We start from the raw sequence: 14,812 nt of genomic DNA, 5'->3' as shown, positions 1-14,812 counted from the left end.
CCATCTCCATCTCCATCTTCATCTTCATCTCCATTTTCATAGTCGTCATCATCAACATTGTCGTCAGTTGCAGAGATTTTTATAGGCCCCCCCAAAGGGAGATTCTTCAGCCGTTTCTCCTTCTCCTATATATGTATGTGTGTATATATATTTTCTGCTTTTTTTTTTTTTTTCCTTTTTTTGCCTCCTTTTGTCGCCCCATAAAAATCACACTTCTTGGCCAAAAGGACCGAGTGAGATGGGGCGCTCGATGGGGAGCGAGATGGCAACAGATTGGGGTGGCTCGTAAGTTCAGGTTCTTCTGGCTTCCTCTTTGCACCACCCCCAACCATCTGGAAAGCAACCCCCCTGGGAGGTTTGTTGCTGTTGCTGTTGCTGCTCTTGTTTGTTGTCAGCAGACAGATAGCCAATGATAAGCCTTAGCGTATGAGTGATGTGCCATGGACACAAACACGAGCCAACGGGACAACAACCTCCCCCCAAACACCCGCAGACACCCCCAGACACCCCCATTTCCATTCCCCCCCACCGCCCTGCGTCTCCCAATTTTTTATTCCATATTTTGCCGAGGTTTTCCTATTTGATATGCTATGCTGGCTGCACTGCACACACAACAACCCCCAGGAGTGGTTTCTAAGTCAGGCCCAGCGAATGCCGATGGCATTTCAGTCAAACGGAAAAAAAATGTTGGAAAATATATCTATCGAAAGGGGGGGAAGGGGGGGGACTAAAGCCCACAGTGAAGCCACATATATATATGTATATGTATATGTGTGTACTGCTAGTAAAGTTCAGGAATTGTGTGTGAAGATAGAAAATGCATAGATATTTGCAGTATTTTTGAAACAAAAGTTTATAGTTTGCCAAAAATAAATTATTTAAAAATTATGTTCACTTATTATGCAATGTTTATTAAATGTTTCCTATGCTATTGGTATTTTTATTCAATAAAAGTGCTGCATTTATTTGCTAACTATGTATGTCCTGTAATCTACTTTGTATAATTTTAATATAATATAGATTTTAGCGAGCTTTGCTAATTGCTCATAAATAATTGAATATTAAATGCTGATATAATTCAATACACTATGTGCTTGCAGCCGCCTTTGTTTCGCCACTTTTGCCCGACCGACCGAAATGAGTTTTTGTTTAAAGACCAGGCCCTGTAACCGCCCCACCTGACATCCAGTCATCCAGTCATCCAGCCAGGACTGCAGGACAGCCATCCATCCGCTCGTCGTCCTGCAGTTCTGCAATCCTGCAGTCCTGGCCGCAAGGACATAAGGACATGGAGTGCATCACATTGCGGTCGGCTGCTGGGGGATTTTGGTTCAGTTTCAGGTTTCAGGTTTCTGTTCGGGGCTTTGCTCTCTGTTTATTTTGTTAATATTGCGACACTCGGCTCCGCTCGACGGCTAAGTTCAGCGGTTACCTGGCGCCGGGCTCATTTGATGTGGCATTTTCCATCGCCTACTGCCCGGAAAAACCAAGCCACCCCCCCACTCCCAAAAAAAATAACACCCAGCCGCAAGGCCTTTGTTTTTTGCGCTGCTGGCCGCTGATTGATTTTAAATGCTTTTGGTGTTGGCGATTCATTGAAAATTGATGTATTTGTAAATTTGCATTTTTCAATATTTAATGCAGGCGGGCGGGCCTGCATTGTGGGCGTGGCTCATAAATGTGCGAATGTGTCTTTGTTGAATGCACTCGCTATCTGTATTTTCATTTTTTTTGTTTTTTTTTTTTGGCGAAATGTGTGGGGAAAGCGCTTTCCTTTCGCCCCGACTGACTTTAGTCGGTTCGCTTAATGCGATTAAAGGTTTAAAGTTTTGTGCCAAATAAAGCGTATGCAATTTTCCGAAACCCCCCCCCGCCTCCCCCGAAACACCCGCCCAATGCTTGGCTGGAAAATTTGTGCTTTGATTGGCAAAATTTAGCTCGAAGCCTGGCCAAAGTTGGCAACTTTTTAGCCAGGCCCCATTTTGTGGGCTAAGACAAGCATAATATTATGCATATTATAATGATCAGCAGCAAGGACATTCGGCCATAGCTGCTTGCCATTTGCCACTTGCCACTTGCCACATGCCACATGCCACAAATTGTCCTTTAATTGGTTTTGCGCATTAATTTTGCAGAATTTATTGCGCTTTGTGCTTTGCGTTTTGCATTGCGAGTTCGGTTGTGGTGCATTTTCATTTGCATTCGCATTTGCCAGCCCAAAATGCAATTAATAATAAACAATCTTGGCACCGACTCCGGTAGCAATAACAGTTTGAACTTCGAACCAGCCCACATTAAGGCCGTGCAAAGTCGTATCAATACATCGATGAGATATTGTTTTTGGTTTAGGGTTTTTGGCCTAGGACTTTTCGCAAATTTAAGGCAGCCGAAAATTAAATTACGCCGCTTCCAGTTGCCCAAATGGCAAATGGCAAATGGCATTCGATAAGCGGCTTCAATGTTAGAGATCCCAAATATTGATTTTATATTAAACAGCAATTAACTGGGATGCAACTTAATACAATTATCAAGCGATTGAGTTAGCAAAATAATAATTAAAACTGCACTAGTTTAGGCATTAATTAATCAGCATATTTAGGGATAAATATTAGCAAGCAAATGATCTTTAAAAGAGTTTCTATTGCTCGATGATAACTGCAAGTAGCCATCGCTTTAATCGATTATACGAAAGTATCAGGTATCGATCTTATATATCGATATCAAATGCAACTTAAACGATCGCTTTGTGAATGCGGTATGATTGCATAGTAGTCGCCGACTTAAATATCAAATGTCACTCTCATTGATTGGACCATCGATAATTTCACTGATTTAGCGCACTTGGGGTGGTCAGGATTTTGTGGTAAGCAATTCGGGGGCGAGTTATCTGAGGCTGCCCGGCGATAAGCTTAAAATTTATGCCCTTTCCCCTCCCCTCCCCCCCGGCTCTTTGCGCCGGCAAACATAAACATGAAATTCTTTTATCGTTTTATCGCAATCTTTTCTCAGTTTAACCTTGAATGCGAGTGCACGTAGTTGCGCCATTATCAACCCCCTTTGGGTGGCAAGTCAACTTTTGACAAGGCTTATCAGTGGACCAGCATCGGGAGCAGCTGAGGACACGCACCCAAAAAGGGGCGGAGATGGGTTGGCTGGATTGCTACTCCTGCAACAACTGGGGGTGAAGGAAGAAGCACGCAGGACGAAGGACGTAGGACGAAGGACCGGCGACAGGGGTGAACGTGCCAGCGAAAAACGGAAAGAAATCCCTTTTTTGGGGTGAGGGGTGGTGGGGTGTTGCCTCTGTTCCCGCGATAAGGAAAACCGGAGGATGGGGTGGGGCATTTTTCAGTTTTTCCCTCTGGCTTCTGCCTGGTTTCGATTTTCCAGCAAGTGCCGCTTGCCATTAAGCTTAAAAACCACTGGGACAACATTTAATGACCGGGTTACATTCAGCGTGTTAAAGCGTTTCGTAAAGAAGCTCATCCAACAGATTTCGCTTGAATTCAAATGCAATTAGATGCCATTAAGTGTTTGGCAAACGCAATCGGTTTGAAATAATACCAGCATTTAGGGGATTAAGTAATACATATATGTATTAAATGAGTTTCCAGAAGTAGTAGCTATACTAAGAAATCAGCTAATCTGAAAATATTCACTGACCCTCCGCCAATACTTAACCGCTTCGACTCGTAACCGTTTCGATTGGTTCCGGTTTGGGGTTTGGGGATTGGGGTTTGGGGATTGGGGCTTGGGGTTTGGGGCCCCATTGATAAGACTTAGCCGCTCCTGCTGCGTTTTGATGTTGCCGCAAGTGATTTGCCAAACACCGGCCATAACACAAGTCAAGTAAAAATCGAGAAAACGATCTGAAAAAAATAAGAGAAAATAATGGGGGGCACAGAAAAAAAAAGGGGGGGGGGGGGGAAGAAGGAGACCAACAAAGGCCATAAAGAAGAGACTTGCCAAGTGTGTGCGGAGCGTCGGATTTTGATTAATTAATTTGCATACGAGCAATAAAAAGTAAGAGCTGCGTTAATTTCTTGGCGCCCGCGACGTCGACGTCTACGTCGACTGAGGCAGCAGCAGCGACAGCGGCAGCGACTGAGGGAAAAGCAGCGACGGCAGCAGAGCGTTTTATAATGCAGCCGTATAATCAAATTAATAAACGGACAATAAAAATGCATAACAAATTGATGCGAGGCGATGGCTATGGCTATGGCTATGGCGATGATGATCATAGTGATTATAATGACGATGATGAGTGAAGAAGTTGGAGACACACGGCGCAGAAAGAGATGGGAGATGGGCGAAAGAGATGGCTAGCTTGGGAAGTCGAAGAAGCAGCAGCATTACACGGATCATTAAGCCGATCTTTCCCTACATTTTTACCCACGATTACAGATACAGATGATATGGGGACACAGCTCGTACACACCCACGCACGAAATTAAAAGCAACCAACAAAAAAGAGGCAAACACTACAATATACATATGTACAATATATAAATTATTATTAGATTATGCTTTCAAAGTTTTTATACAACTGTTATTCAATACAATCCCTCAATTGATTTTGATCTTTATGCCATACTACACTTTCGATGACTTAATCCAATCCAACACATAATTTTTAAAGTCCGGAAAACGATTTTGAAAACCTTGTGTGCTGTACGTAAATGCTGCTGTAACCTCTGCCGCTTTGGCGCTGGAGCTGCTCTCTGCTGCTGAAGCTGGAGCTGGAGTTGGAGCTGGAGCTGGAGTTGGAGATGGAGTTGGAGCTGGAGTTGGAGTTGGAGTTGGAGCTGGAGCACTTGGAACGAATCGGCGTTCGATGCGGTCATCTGGTGCGCGATCGTTTTCCTTTGGTTCCAGCCGAAGCCGAACGAACTCGACCTGCGACGGTCTCTCGTTCCCGCGCGGGTTCAGCGGGTTAAAGGTCAGCCTGGGCACTACTCCTCCCTTCACCCGCCACCCTCCACCTCTGGCTGCCTCTACGCCTTCTTCGGCGACCACGCCCCCTTTACCGCCTCTGCTCCGGCCCCCAAGAACTTGCTGCGTGAGAGCATCAAGTGGCTCAATTGCTAACTTCGCCAAAGTCGCCTCAACTTATGATGCACTGAGCGAAAACGGATGCATAGCGATCTGAATAGCATGCATGGTGTTTATTGTTACTTCCAAATTTGGGAGTATATTTTCTAGAAATGTTTGCAGTTATGATGTAAAAATATATATCTCCTGAACTGTTGTGCATATTTTGAGGCCTCGCTGGTTGCCAGTTTTATTTGCCGTGTAGCCGCTGGTCAATTTTATTTTTCCACGGCTGCTGCTTCGCATCATCTTGGCTGCTCCATCATCTTCTCCTCCATTTGCGCTGGGCTTTTCGCAATCTCTCGGTTATAAATCAATCCCCGAGGCTTTGGCTACCGTTTTCTTCTTGTATTTTTTTTACTTGGCCATTGGGGAAGAATAGAGTTCGGGCAAAGAATTTCGGTGTAATAGTAATAGTAAATTATAATTAGAAAGAGAAAGAGCCTTTTAGGGTTAGGCGGCTTAACCTGTTGAGTGCCGGGCTGTAAATCAAAGCCCCAAGAAGGCGATAAGCCACCGAAACAACACGGCACCAAAATGCTAGAAAAAAATAAAAAAAGTTAAGAAAGCAAAAAAGCAACACACACAAAAAGAAAAAAAAGGAGAGAAGTAGGAGGAAAAGGGTAAGAAAAAAGGGTGGGCGGGGGCGAAGGAAGTGGGGGCCGCAGAAGTTTGCCAAATGAAATTTATGGCATATAAATTATCTCACACGTTGCCGGACTATTGACAGCTCTAAAATAATCGTAAAATGGCCCAAGAAATCCATAAAAAACGGCAGAAACAAAACGCGAAAATACAGTGAAGCGAGTCCATGGCAGAACGGGCCCGAAAGCCCAGAAAGCCCAGAAAGCCCAGAAAACCATGGCCCAGACACCAGAGTCCATGAATGTGAATTACTATTTCAGTTTTCGACCCAAAAGCGCTGAATGGAGCGGGGGGGTATTGCAGGGGTGGCGCTGCAAGGGAGGGGGGCAGAGTTGCAAAAAAAGAGGGGACAGGCGACGACGTTGCTTTTTTGCCATACCCTCCTTGGCCAAGTTTCAGTTTCAGTTTCGGTTTGTGGCTCGGTTTGGGCCAAGCCCCGGATTGCAGAAATTGAAAAGTTCCCAACAGTTGGGGGGCCCCTCATAACTCTCATAACTCTCATAGCACGGGACAGAAGACAGGGACAGAAGACAGGAACAGAGACAGAGACAGCGACAGCCGTCAGATAGAGATAGAGAGTGGGAGCAAGAGAGAGAGAGGGGGCGATCAAATGGCCTATGGCAAAGCCTTTCGTGTTGGCCATATTCAAATAAAGGCTTTTCAATTTCTCAACAAAGATTAGTTGCTGCCACTTTAAGCATAAACCAGCTAAATAAACTAAAAAAAAGAGAGATAATTTGGGTTTTTAATAATGGTGTTTATTTTTGTATGAAACCTTAAAGATGTCGAATTTAGTTTGCTTTTGTACAAAGTTCTAAAATCGCCTTGATTTCGCTTTAAAACACTGCTCGGCTCTTTGGCTGACTTCCGCCAATCTGCGGCTTGGATCGAGCGACTTTATTGTAATGACTTTTAATTTGAAAGTGGCGTTGATCGAGAAACGGGTTTCCAGATCCCAATCCCATTTCGTCAGCGTTTCTTTGTGCCAGCGATAGTTTGGCCATCGAACAACCGACCACCGGAGAAGGCAGTGAAAATCGCACAATATATATTGACAAGAAGAGAGGGTCTCAACGCCTCATTATGCATGGCAATTTATGGGCCGTGCCACGCCCTGGAACTAGACCTTAACCCCTCACTGCCGACAACTGCAGTTGCAGTTGCAGTTGGAGCTGGAGTTGAAGTTGCTAAATGCGGCAGCTGCATAAACGCGGCTGCCGTGTCTACGCTACTTGCTGCTTGCTGCTTGCCTCTTTGCTTCTTGCCCCATAAATCAACGAAAGGATCCATAGAGCCGTTGATGGACAAGTTGAAGCTGCAGTTGAGGTTCACGTTGCTGTCGTCGTAAATGTCCAACAGCACAGAGCGGCTAGAAAAATCACATTTCCTTGGACAAAAGCTTCCACGGAAATATTGTTGCACAGGAACAGAGGAGCCACAGAACCCACGATCCTGCAACCATTCTTATGTATGTATGTATAAGTGGGCATGTGTATGTGCCTACTACAAACCATAATCGTAATCTTCGGGATCGTAATGATCTTCCTTTGTGGCCAGTCATAAATGTTGATGAACAGCAGCGCAAACTTTTGTCGAAGGCGTTGCCGGTCTGAGCTTTTGTTGCTGCTGCTGCTGTTGCTGTTGCACGTTGCTGCTGTTGCACGTTGCTGATGTTGCTGCCGTGTTCGCTAGCAGCCACATAAAAATTGAAAAGATGCTGCCACCAAGATATATGCGGAGAAAAATGAGCAGTCTACCAGAGAAATGGCCGAGGATATCGCGAATGGAACGACGAGTGGTTACCCTCGAAGAAATAGAATACTTTTGAAGGAAAATGAAGGTATATGCATTTATTTTCTATTTGAAGTTCTTAGAAAATTAATAATTTCTTATGAAGAAACAAGAACTAACTAATGTGCAAATAGATCTCATTTCAAAAACATTAAAATGCTGCATTATCTTTCTCGATTTCCATTTACTCTTTGAACTTTCAAATAGATACATACAGCTACCGTTCGGAAAGGTAAACTCCATTAAGCCGTGTAGTACATCTCAGTGCTACTTTACTTTGTAGTGTTCCCCGACTAAATGCCAGTTAGGTTCATAACTGCCAACACTCAGTCATTAGCTAATGGGTATGGCCAATGAGTCAAATGCGAAAAAAAACCCAAGCGAGAAACGCAACAGTAGAAGCAGGAAGAAGAAAGCTTGGCAGCTTTACGACTCCACTTGGCATCAGTCTGCCGTCGCAGGGAGGCCCACTGTGCGGGTCTACGGCTTCCTGAACATCCATTTTCCAGTCAAATGTCGACAGCTTTTGACTTGAACCGCCCCCGAGCTGCTGGCCCCAAGTCCCAAGCCCCAAGCCCCCAGACCCAAAGCCCCAAGAGTTCTCTAGCCAATTTATGGGGGAGGTAGGTGTCTGCCGCTGTATGTCCAATGTCAACAAGTTAACTGGAGAATTTGCAGTTGCAATTTCCGTAGAACTTTGCCAGCTCGAAAGAGAAGCTATGCAGTTCTTTTGGGATATATTTGAAAAATACCCTGAGATACTTTTAAAAAACTATCTTCTTTTTTCTAATACTATATACCACATTTCTTTTTATACTTAAGATACTTTGATACTTAAAACTCGTTTATTGGGTTTAAGTTTTTTGAAAACATTTTATCTGACGAACGTATCATTTTAAAAGAAGTGTAGATCCTTACTTTTGTAGTCTAGCTATGTTTTTTATTTTAATACAAATTAACTGTTCCTTTTAAGCAACTCGAAATATAAAACTAGAAGAGCCTTCATTTCTCAACTTTTTGCATTTTATTTCGTAGTTGTTTTTTTATTGTGTTCCTGACATTAAACAGTCAGCAAAAGTAAAAATTTGACAGAGAGCAAATGAAATAAAACAAAAGCCGAAAAAACGAGATGGCGAAGAGGAAGAGGAAGAACGGCAGAAGAAGAAGAAGAAGGAGAAGCTGAAAAACTTTGACAACTGCGCAAAAGTTTTTCAGTCCAAAAACGAACGGGAAAACAAGAGGAGGAAAAACAAACCGAAACAAAAACAGATGAACAAGAACTTCAAAAGCATACAAAATGGGAATGCGGAAAAGAGACGGCAGATGGACGATGGGCCCAGGAAGAGGGAAAGGGTTACGAAGTGCGGAGGGCATTAGATATCCCTCTCCCCGCCGGCGGTCCCCTAAAGAGGAGGGAAACAAGTTCAAAAGTGCAAAAACTTTTCTGCTGCCCAGCCGTCGCCATTTAAAACCTCTTTGGCCATCTTAACCCATTGTGGGCAAGCGGTATTGTATTAACCATTAACCCACCATCTAGGGATCGCATTTCCCGATCCTTCAAGGGGTTGGCTGCCATTCAAGGACTTCAAGCACCGCAGTCAGCCTAACTTTTCTTATGTTTTCCTACCGCCCGTTGAAAATCCAAGCCAACATCCCGTCGGCATAGCGATCAAGCTACTTTAAATCGATTTAAAATTTTCCTGAATAAATTTATTTAAAAAACGCACTTCAATCCTATTTTCGATTTTCTAGAAGCACGCTATTGATCACTGAAAATGAATCTCTATCTAGATTTTATATACCACTAAACAGGTGTTTTCATTCAACTGTTCTATTCTTAAGAAATTTATTTCGATGGTGGATATGGTAAATATTACTTCATCAGATCAAGACTAGATCTAAGCAAGTTATTTTCTGGATATCTGAAATATTTCTTCGTCGACTTTCCTATGATATTACAAAAAACTGCGAGTACAAATCCAAGATCTAAAACTAATCCACAGGATCTAAAAGAAGAGCTGAATCTTGGATGATAGATTTAGATTTAGATACAGACTTTCAGAACTTTTCGTGATGGTATAGCCATGTTTGGGATTGACTGTTAACCCAGATACTCTGTGTTTCGTGGACCCTTAACCCCCTAGAGCCCAAGTGGCCCGAAACGATCACTTACCGATATTGTGCTGGCTGGTGTGGAGTACCGCCCCGAACGCCATCAGATGGTCCTTGGGCGGGGGGGCGCGGCTACCGAGGGCGGCGAACCCGTCGCCCAGATATGACGCCAGTGCGACGGCCCTCAGGGGCGCTTTTGAGGCCTCGGTGAGAATTTTGTTGTCGAATATCTTGATGCCGGGGGGATGGAGTTTTTCCTTTTTTTTCCGGGGGGGTTAAGAGCGGCTGCTTTTTGGGGGGGGGGGCCGTCAGTGGGTTAAGTCCCGCGTGTGTATGCGTGTGTGTGTACGAGGCGCGCGTGGGTGTCGATGTATGCGTGTGTGGGTGCGGAAGCGAGAGAGAGACAGAGGGAGAGAAAGAGAGGAGCGGGCCCCAACTGCACACTTAACGGTTAACGCACATAAAGACTGGGTGGCAAGGTGCGAGCGAGAGGGGTATAGCACGTGTGTGCCGGCGGCAAATTTGGCAAAACAAAAACAAAGCGCGAAATTCCGCTTCTCTTTGAATTGAAGAAATTCCTTCCGCTTCTATTCTGCCTTATATTCCAGTATTTAGTTGTTGTACATATGTATATCAAATTGATTCTTTTCTTTTTGAGCACTTTGCACTATCGGCTTTTCGGCGATTCCTTGGTTTTGTTGTAATTTATATGTTGTATTCTTCTTGTTGTTCAAGATTCTCACTTGCAAAAAAATTTGAACAACGGCAAAAATTCTCGATTTTCGATTTCGCGGCGGAACGGTAAACAGCTGACTAACGGTAAACGGCTGCGTTGCCTCCTTTTCGAGCGTTGCCTCGTGCGCTTTGCGTTTTGCGGGCGCTTCACGCGAACGTCAAACAAAAACTGAAAACGGAAAACGGCAAACGCGACGGCAAAGCGGACGGCCCGATTACCGATAGCTGCCAGCCGAGCGCACACGCACACACACGAACAGCGAGCCGAAGCGGCGACGAATGGCGCGCCTAGGTGCGAGCGAGATACCCGCAGGCGCATCACTCGCACGCGTACAGCCGAATGGGACAAGCAGTGCTCGCATACTTCGCCTGCGCCAGAGCGAGATGCAGCGAATGTTGAGCTGGTGCTGCTGCGACGTCGACTGCGCTGCTGGCGGCGCTGCAATGGAGTCGCAGGCTCTCTCGCTCTTGCTTCCGTGGCCTCTCCTGACGCTCTCGTGTTGGGCATGAAGAAATCATTTTATTTTTAAACAAAAAAAAATATTTTATTTTTAAACGTTTGATAAAAAAGTAATACAATTTCGTATACAAAAATTCGAAAATTTTTAATTAATCTTTTATTGCAGATGAATGGTTTTATATGTTGCATATAAAATATTCTATAACAATTAGAATTAAAAAACTAAATAATTCTGAAAATAGCAACTGATCTTTGTTTATTTAAATATTTATGGTTTTTTCAGATTATGTTTAACTTAGGTCGAAAAATATCCAAAATATTTTAAATTTCTTGAAAGATGTTTATCATGATAACTAAATGTTTAGGCAGCGATTTTATACTTTCGTTAGATTATAGGAATCCTAACGCATTTTTAATTTTTAAAAATGGTTCCATGCTATTTTTGTTGATCTCCTGCCTTTGATCCTCTCTCCAAGATTGTTACTGCCTTTGCTCTTGTAAGGATATTTGCGGTTTTTGTTGCTGTTGTTGCTCTTCCATTTTGCCCATTGTTGTTGCAGCACTGGCTCTCCCGCTCTCCAGCTCTCTTTTTTGCGGTTAGAGGGGGCGTTGCTAAGCAACTGGTTTTTTTATTGTTGCTTCATTGAGAGATGCGCAAAATGGCGCTCTCTCGCTCTCACGCTCTCCGGCCGTCGCGCCTTCTCGCTCACACTCGCTGGCCGAGCCAATGGCATTTTTCAAAGTGACATTTGCCCGCGTTTTGTCCCTTTCGCACTTGGCGGTGCTTGTGTGCGTGCCAAGGTAAAATGTCAAATGCTTTTCGACTGTCAACTGTTGGTCGCAAAAACTTTTTCTTTCCTTCTTTTTATTTTTAGTTGTTGTTTTTGTTCGGCTGCCTCTTCTGCAACTTGTGTTTGTCACTTGTCGTTAGCAGTGCGAAAGGGAGAGCACTAGTGGCGGGGGGTGGTGCGGGCGTTGGCTGGAGAGGGACGCCCCTTTGGCGTTTTAACGCACTGGAGACAGCAAGAAAAAAAGCAAGGAGGCAAGAAAAAAAAGAAGGCAAAAGTGTTAGAAAAATTGCAAGTAACAAAAAATATATGAAAGGGAAACATTTCAAATTGTTCAAAATAGTATATCAGTTTTTTGTCTTTATCAAATCTTAAGGAAATATTAAATGTTAACCAAATGTTCACCTTTTGATCTAGATGAATTTATAGCATTTATAGATAATTTTTTAAACTTATACAAAAAACCCACAAATAACATAAAGAATAATATAAGCTTAAGAATTGAAACTGAAAATAAGCCAAAGATCAAGCACCATAAAAACAAACAAAAAAAATATGACAAAAATAGATAAAATGGAAAATCTGTGAGAGAGAAAGAGAGCGCAACACAAGGGTCGGGGAGGAGACACCCGCTCTTACTCACTCCTCCTCGATTGCCCTCTCACTCACACCTCGATAGGAAGAAGAAGATGTTCGACGGCAAATAAGGGGGCCGCGGTGGGTTAAAGAGCACCGTTTGCTGTGTGCGTGAAAGCGGGGTAGTCAAAAATATTGCACATTAGGGTGTTAAGCTGTGAAGTGCTTGCCTTTTGTTTGTGTGTGTGCGTGTCACTTTTCACTTGTTCGGCGCTATCGAAAAGTTATCGAAATCGGCTGATCTTTGACGGCCTTGAAAACTGCCCCAAATTCAGTAAGAGCAAAAGGGGGGAGGGGAGGGGGTAATGGAATAGAAAAGGAATAAGAGGGATATTGATGTTAAATACTCAAAGAGCGTTCAAGAATAAGATAAATATAATGCACTCGGGCAAGCAACAAGTTATTTACATTAAAGGCCCCAAAAGAGCACAAAGAAAAGAGGATGAAAGGTAATATGATGCGAATATGGAGTTGGGGATAAGCGACAAGCTGGGGATCCACCCACAGCACATTGTGATCCCTAATCTGTCATCTCATTTAGCCGCGCTCCTTACCTTTGGCTTTGGCTTTCGCTTTGCCTTTACTTTACCTTTACCTTTGGCTTCTGTAACTGCTCAGGTTGCTCTTCTTCCTTTTTGCATCCCCTCTAGCTCCACTGGGCTCCCTGTTCTTCCCTGTCCCTCCCTCGACTTAACCCACCTCCTTCCACGTTTTCCAACAAATGTCAGTTATCAAAAAATCGCAGTAGCAACGAAAAACAAGCAGAAGCGCTACTCTTTTAAAACAAGCTTTGTGAATACTCTATCAGAAATGGGAAAACTAGAGCTTTTGAATTATTTAGGCTAAAATAATACACATTGAAATCCAAGCTAAAGTTGCTATTATTAGATAGATATCAGCTGATTTTGTAATAAAAATAAATATATTTGAAATACCAACTATAAAAATGTAAGGACTCTGGTTAGGGAATTGCAAAAAAACGACAGCTCGACCGAAAACAAACAAGTAGCGGTAAGAAAATGTTGGCCAAGCCGTGATAAGCCGCAGCTAACTGCCACGCCCACACGGCAGAAACAGCACCGCCCACCTAAATGGGGCGGCAGTGGGGGTGGCAGGTCGATGGCCACAACAAAATCAGCAATAAAAGCAAGAAAATAATGAAAGGCAAGAAAAGCGCGACGAACTTAGCGACGCGCCATAAACTTTTGGCAGGCGATATTTTTGTGGATGGGGGCGTGTACAGCTGTGGTCAAGAGAATAGTGGCTAAAACAAAAAAAATTTCAAAAATTGTTTAAATTTTTGATAATACTGCAAAAACTTTGTTTGGGTAGTTTGATATCTGTGCATTATATGCTTTACCTTTTTGAATCCTGTTACTATTTCATTTATTTGTTGCGAATAGTGAGTTGGATAGTGACAGCCACGAAGCACGCGGCACCCGATTTTTGGGAGTCAAGTGGTTGCCCCGCCACGCCCACTAGCCCCTCCCATTCCGCCCCCTAAATGCGACCAGTCACGAACTGAACAAACAGCAAACGGACGTCGCCATGTCACGAAAAGAAAGAGGATTTACAAGGAGGGGAACGACATGGAAGGAAAACTAGCGGCGAATGAACAAATAAGAATAAGCACAGTGATGCTCTATGGAAATTATGGGAAAAGGCTAAAAACAATCAATAATTTGCGATAGTATGCTGTGAGATTAAATATGTTTGTTAAAACCTAAAACATTATCAGCAAATCAGAAAATCGCAGTGCACACAAGTGGATATGGAATGTAGTAAACCTAAAATCAAACGCAAAGGCGAACGCTATGCTAAAAGTAAATCGCCGTTCCATGTGGGCGGTCGTTGGCTGCCACGCCCCCATGCATAGCATATAATGCTAAGTGTGTGCTTGCAACACTGACAAAAAAAACCTGTCAAAATCTGCTGTTCGGTGTCACTTTTGCTTGTTTGTTGCGGAAAACAAACTTTTCTCAGCCGTTTAAAAAAATAGTGCAGAGCAGTGGGTTATGTGAACTTCTCCATAAAATTCTTATATGTCTTATATAAATTTTAATGTTACATGTAATATATTTTCGTTAAAAGCGAAAATGAAAGTTGATCTAAAAGCCTAGTTCATAGATAATTATTTCCCAAGATGTAATATTCATACCACACTTTTTTAATGGAAATAAAAATCACAAGCTTTATCCCCTTACCTGCAGTTATGAAGAAAACGAGTTTCCCCATGCACTTTCGAAGAAAGTTTCGGATTTTCTTTCTTATTTGTTTTTCGAAAGGGGGTTCCTGGGGGGGGGGGCGGTAACACACCACCCCCCGTGTGTGGGTGTCTCGTCTTCTGTCTCGTTTGCACCTCTTGAAAGATGGCGACTGGTTTGGGGCATATTCTAACCACCATACTTGGTTTTATCTTGGCCAGCATTTTATTTGGATTTATTTGTTTGCATTTTTTCCCTCGTGTTTTATTCAAATATTATGGGGCTTCTGATTTAGCAAAGGGCAATGTAGTTGGTACCTAGATATCCTCCCTTATATATCCTCACCCCCT

General features: G+C 43.3%; 1 protein-coding gene across 1 annotated transcript in view; it reads right to left on the bottom strand.

Moving 5' to 3' along the window:
- Positions 1-10,539, bottom strand: part of LOC6525270 (LIM/homeobox protein Lhx1) — a 49,119-nt gene extending 38,580 nt beyond the window's left edge. Inside the window, exon 1 of the mRNA XM_002101070.4 lies at positions 9,701-10,539. Coding sequence (XP_002101106.1) covers positions 9,701-9,743 — 43 coding nt within the window. The 5' untranslated portion in view covers positions 9,744-10,539. The remainder of the gene's footprint in view (positions 1-9,700) is intronic.
- Between the last annotated feature and the right edge of the window lie 4,273 nt (positions 10,540-14,812).

The sequence above is a fragment of the Drosophila yakuba genome, chromosome X, assembly GCF_016746365.2.
Source record: "Drosophila yakuba strain Tai18E2 chromosome X, Prin_Dyak_Tai18E2_2.1, whole genome shotgun sequence".
Classification (NCBI taxonomy): Eukaryota; Metazoa; Arthropoda; class Insecta; order Diptera; family Drosophilidae; genus Drosophila; species Drosophila yakuba.
The sequence above is the reverse complement of the archived record's forward strand: the minus strand, read 5'-3'. Positions and strand labels throughout refer to the sequence as shown.